At 48.4% G+C, this 5325-nt stretch overlaps 1 protein-coding gene across 1 annotated transcript in view; it reads left to right on the top strand.

Moving 5' to 3' along the window:
• The window catches only part of LOC120602190 (keratin, type II cuticular Hb1-like), a 3680-nt gene extending 3153 nt beyond the window's left edge, over positions 1–527 (top strand). The window contains exon 3 of the mRNA XM_039862205.1: positions 377–527. Within this exon, the coding sequence (XP_039718139.1) occupies positions 377–527 (151 nt within the window). The remainder of the gene's footprint in view (positions 1–376) is intronic.
• Positions 528–5325: the final 4798 nt, after the last annotated feature.

Below are 5325 nucleotides of genomic sequence, written 5' to 3'. Positions count from 1 at the left end.
GTCTGTGTGTGATTTGGGAGGAGGGGGTCCTGTTGTCTCTTTTTTGGGGGGAACTTCTGTTGGTTTTGCCTGGAGTGTGGGAGGCAGTTCTGTGGGTTTATCCTCGTGGACAAGACTGTTTTATTCTTGGGTGGGGAGATTCTACGTCTGACCTCAGGGAGGGAGGGATTCTCTGAGACCGTTTTTTGGGGGAAGGAGTCCGTCTATCTATTACTTTGGGGGAGTTTGCACGACTGCCTCCTGATAGGGAGATGAGTCTGTGCATTGTCCCCTGGAGCAGGAGTCTGTCTGTCTTCTGGGGCGGAGCGGGGAAAGGGAGTTTCCTCCTTCCAACAGCTCTTCTCCGCTCAGCCCTGGGCAGCCCTCCCACCTGCAGGCCCATCTCAGCCTCGTGCCCTGCCCGCCTGCTGCAGCCGGTAGCGGGCTCTGACGCCCTGGAGACGAGCGCCCCTGGCGGCGGCTGCGCGCTCTGCGGCCTCCCAGGCTGTGTTGGAGACTTCAGCTGCAGAGGCTTCCGCAGATATTGAACCCTTCCTGCCTTGTTCAGAAGTCGAAGAACCTTAGCTTTTGCCCCCAGGGACTTGGCCCTTTGTCTCAACGCCCCTCCCATGGAGCTGGCCCTCACTTCATCTCTACTTCCCGTCCCTCACCCCTGAGGATTAACTCTTGGAATGTTGTTTTGCCCCTCTAAAGTATCCCCACTCCTCTTTTCCTGGGACTCCTCCTTTGCAATAAAAAGTTCTGCAGGAGACTGAGCCACTGGGCTGTTTGCACCTGGATTCCTCAGGCTATTCCCAGAATGCAGACAAAGCTGGCCAGATTTGGGTTGGGGGCCCCTACCAAGAAGCAACCCTTCTAGCTTGGGTTCCACAGTTAGCTCTACTTGGCAGAGGAGCTGAGAATGGCATTCATTCGCCCACTCGCTCACTCTACAGAAACTTATGGAATAGCTTCTTAGGATCAGGCGTAGTGCCTGGTGAGTACTAGACAACACTCAACTCATGGTTCTCTGGAGATGACCTTCTGGTGGTGAGGCAGGCCATAAACAAGGAAACAGACCGGAAGTAGAGTAGAGCGGCATGAGAATGAGGGCAAGGCTTCTACTGCCCAGGCAGGGAGAGACACTTGAGGACAGGCCCTGGGGAAGATGGCCCTCGCAGATTGGGGCTGGGGGATATGAACACAATTGGGTGGTTCAGGCCCCAGTCCAAGTTCTAGTTTAATGAGTGATCCGATGGTGGGCTGGGAACAACATATTATGGTGGAAGAAAGCCTATCTTTGGAATCAGACCCAAGGTTCCAGCTCTGCCTCTACCTCAGGTCTATAGTATAGTTTGGTTTGAGTTTTCACAAAGCAACTGGACATTGGGGGACAGAAGACAGGCCAATTGGGAGATGGGGTGTCCAGAGGAGGGCTGGGTTTCTGGGTTCTTTTCTTGCCACACAGCCCTGAGAGAAGCCTCCGTTCACTGAGCTCACATTCTTTTCTATTGCACAAAGGGTTACATCATCAACACTTCTGGGGAACAATGGTTCCTGCTTTCTATGTCCCTGGGTGGGGCTAAGGTGTGTCATTGGCCAACAACTCTGGCTTTACCTTTTAAGGTAGGCTAGTGCCAGGGTGTCTGCTGTGTTTTCCTGGGTCTCTGCCTGAAGAACAGGTATTTAAAAGGCCCCCTTCCTTGGTAAACAGCAATCTCATGTAAGAGGAATGGGACTGAAACTTGACTGGCAGGCTGCCACTCACCTGAAGGGTATTGGACATGGCCCCACTGGACTTATGCATCAGCTCCATTTGATCCACACTAATGGACACCAACTATATAAACATTCTTACCAATATTCTCAGTGCAAAGTAGCTCCTTGAAAGTAGAGCCCCTCTTCTGATTTTTTCTTGCAGAAGAGGGGGCCCTGTGTTTCCTGCGTTTTGCTAGGAGGTAATGACATTCTGTAATTTTCAAGGTCAGGTTTTTCCAGCTCCTGCTGTGCTGATCATTTGTGGAAAGAGCAGAAGAAAATACCCCCAGGAGTTGTAAGCAGGATTTCTCATGAGCCTTCTGCAGCACTGAGGATTGGTTGTTGCCCACATTTTTTCCTTTCCAAATCCCAAGCCTGATGTCAGTCCAGGAGATCCCAGGGGCTGTGAAGTCAGGTTTGAGTCTCTGGCTGGGCCAGGGCCACATGGGTCACCAGCACTGTTTATGGTCTGGAGACTGATTCTCTGAGTGGCACCCCTGGACAGAGGCCACATTCCAGCCTGGGGTGGGAGAGAACTACCTGGCGCATTTATGGAGAGTCATTCACCAACCCATTTTTAAGCTTTGTGAGCTGGGATGACTTCTGAAGGGGAGGAGGATCGTCACCAGTGCAGTCATCGCTTCTCAGTGGAAGGGGACCACAGGGGTCAGCCCTTTGTTGGCTCCTGATGCCTGTCTCACACTTAATTGCACTTAATATGTTAGATGAAACTTGGCCATGTTAGCGTCTCTATTCGAGCCCCTCAAGGGCAGTGATGATTTCAATCATCCATCTCCAGGGCCTGCCAGACAGCAGATATGAACGGATAGAGTCTCTATGGTCCTGGTTGCTCTGCCCTGTCCTTGGATGTTTTTGGCCCGTTCTTCCCCTTTATCATATCTCACCCTATGGAAACCTCTTGGGAGTCTCGATGTGTCTAAATGCAATCCTTCTGGAAGTTATTCCAGCTGCAATATATCAACTAGACCAGCCTGGAGTAAGGAAGGAAGGGCCCGGATAGTGTTCCCAATCTTGCTGTTACCTTGGCAAAACTCTTTACCTATTTCTGTGCCACCTTCCCCAGATCTAACTCTTAAAAATTCATTGATCCCTTTAATTTTCCTCCCTCCTTAACCTCTCTACACCATAGTTTATCTGTAAAATAAAAATAGTACATATGATAGGGTTGTTTCAGAATTAAATACATTATTTAATATGTAAAGCACCTGAAACATAGTAAGAGTTATATAAATATAATTAACATATCACTTATAATTAATTAATAGATCACTTGGGAAGGGTTTTGAGCACCTTTAAAGAATACAAAGTCTAAGGCCAGTTGACTTCCCTTTGCCCCGGCTAGAGCTAGAGTGATTGTAGGGCAGGAGGGTAGGTAGGGAATCCTAAGGGTTAGAGCAAGGTCTCCCTAGTCAGAGGGCACTTCCCCACTATGATACCCAGCAGCACCTGCCCATCATCACTTCTATCTTAGCCCAGTTCTCAGCTGGAACCCCTCACCAGTACATGAGTGCACTTATAACCATGTTGTACTCATATTCACACATACCCCCCAAATTCTTCTCTTCAATTGTTAAACACAGACATACACAAATTCACACATGAGTATACATATAGAAACCCTCACATATACATAAATGTATTTCCACACAGATGCTTGGAGATATGCATGAACCTGGATGTAATCAAACTGTTCCACTCACAGACAGCTCTCTCTAGACAGTGAGCTACGCAGAAAGAAGGTAAAGACAGAACATACATAGCACAGTTGCATGACCCCTGGACTCCCTTCTTCCTTCTAGCTCCTGGTCCTGTCACACCTCTCCTAAAGGATAATAGAGCTTTGACTTGGTAAGGAACTTAGCAGCCATCTGGTCCAAAATTTGATTTCACTAGTGGATACATTGAGGCCCAGAGAGGGAGGTGACTTATTAAAGGTCACGTAGCAGGCGGAGTGTTCCATTTTCTTCACCATTCTGCAGCTGGACTGATGAGATCAGTGAGATGAGGAGGGGGAGGGGTCATTTGACAGAGATGAGAAGTCCCTCAGAAATGGAGTTGTAGGTGGCTTTGGGGATGGAGGTTCCTGGGCCAAAGGTCTGTACTCCTGACAGGGCCTGCTTCTGAGCTGGGTGCTGTCACCAGACGGAGGAATGGTTAGGACAATTGCATACTCCGGAGCTCTACCAAGGCCCTATTTGTTCAGAATTTCATCAGGAGAGTGGAGGGGCCACAATGGTGGCTGGGACACCTGGGTTTGATCCTATCCTTTAAAAGAGCCTTTCTCTTTTCAGACCACTCTCTTCTGGTCTCTCAATATGTATTCATAATTATTTCTGTTGCCCTGAGGGATGTGGGTGGGGATTAACATTTCTGCTACAGTTTTCTGGGCCTGGGACTGCAAGTTTAGAGATTTGCTCTGCCATACAGATGTTCAGGGACTCACCTTGGCCCGTAGTGAGGCTGAGAGGCCATCTCCGCCTCCCCCCGCCCCCACTACCTGTAAGATCCTCATCGGTGTCAGAGCGGAGAAACCCTGAATGAAGAAACTCAATAGCTCTGGAAGACTTGGAGATTTCTCTCTGTACTTGCAATCTCTGATCACAGATATAAGTGTAATGAGAGGCTGCCCATGGCCCTTATCCCCAGAGAGGAGTCTACTTTACATTCTGTAAAAGAATAGTACTAATGATAAATGCATATTGTGGTTATTTTGTGTCAGACACTGTCTAAGCATTTTACATATATGAAATTCCTTAATCCTCCCATCGACCCTATGAGGTGGGTGCTCTTTTTATCGTTCTCACTAAAGATGTGGGAACTAAGGCACAGAGAGCATAAGCAAACTGCCCAAGGTCACTCAGCGAGGAAAGAAAAGAGCCCAGCTTTGGGCCTAGGCAATCTGGCCCCAGAGTCTGAGTGCTCACCTCTCTGCCACATCATCATCTTGCCATGTGCTGTTTTCTGTCTTTGAGGTAATTTATCACCTATGGCAGCTCTCCAAACCTCAAAGGGACTCCATTAAAAAATAAGTCGCCATGTTAAAGCTTTTTGAAAGTTTAAATCATGTTCGTGTATTTATCTCTTAAAGAATTCTAATAAATTACTCAGGCGTGAGTCTTCCTCACCAAAGCAATGAGTGATGTTTCCTTAAGCTTTGAGTGACTGGGGAATCTAATTTTCATTATCCGTCAGTTTATAGGGGTGCACAGGGATGTTTTCTGGGAGGCAGCTGTGGTTTGGTGAAATGAGCACTAGAGATGCACACGAGTTCCAACCTCAGCCTCACCACTGAACTCGGTGTGGGGCCCTGCCCCAGTTACTGTGCGTCTCTGAGCTTTGGTTTCTTCATCTGCGTGATGTGTCATGAAAGGTGGTGTGGATAAAATCAATAAGGGTGTGTGGATACAATTACATCGTATGGGGGCCTACCGCAACCCTGGCTAAATCTGAGACTGTTGTGAGCCCAGGGACAGAGGACTGTACTGGAGATGCCAGACTAGGCCATTCTCTGCTCCATGTGACTTTGAAGACCCTTCCAAACCCTCACCTTTGGGTTAACAGAGGTGT

The sequence above is a fragment of the Pteropus medius genome, unplaced genomic scaffold, assembly GCF_902729225.1.
Source record: "Pteropus medius unplaced genomic scaffold, Ma_sr-lr_union100, whole genome shotgun sequence".
Taxonomy (NCBI): Eukaryota; Metazoa; Chordata; class Mammalia; order Chiroptera; family Pteropodidae; genus Pteropus; species Pteropus medius.
This window is presented reverse-complemented; position numbering and strand designations above follow the sequence as displayed.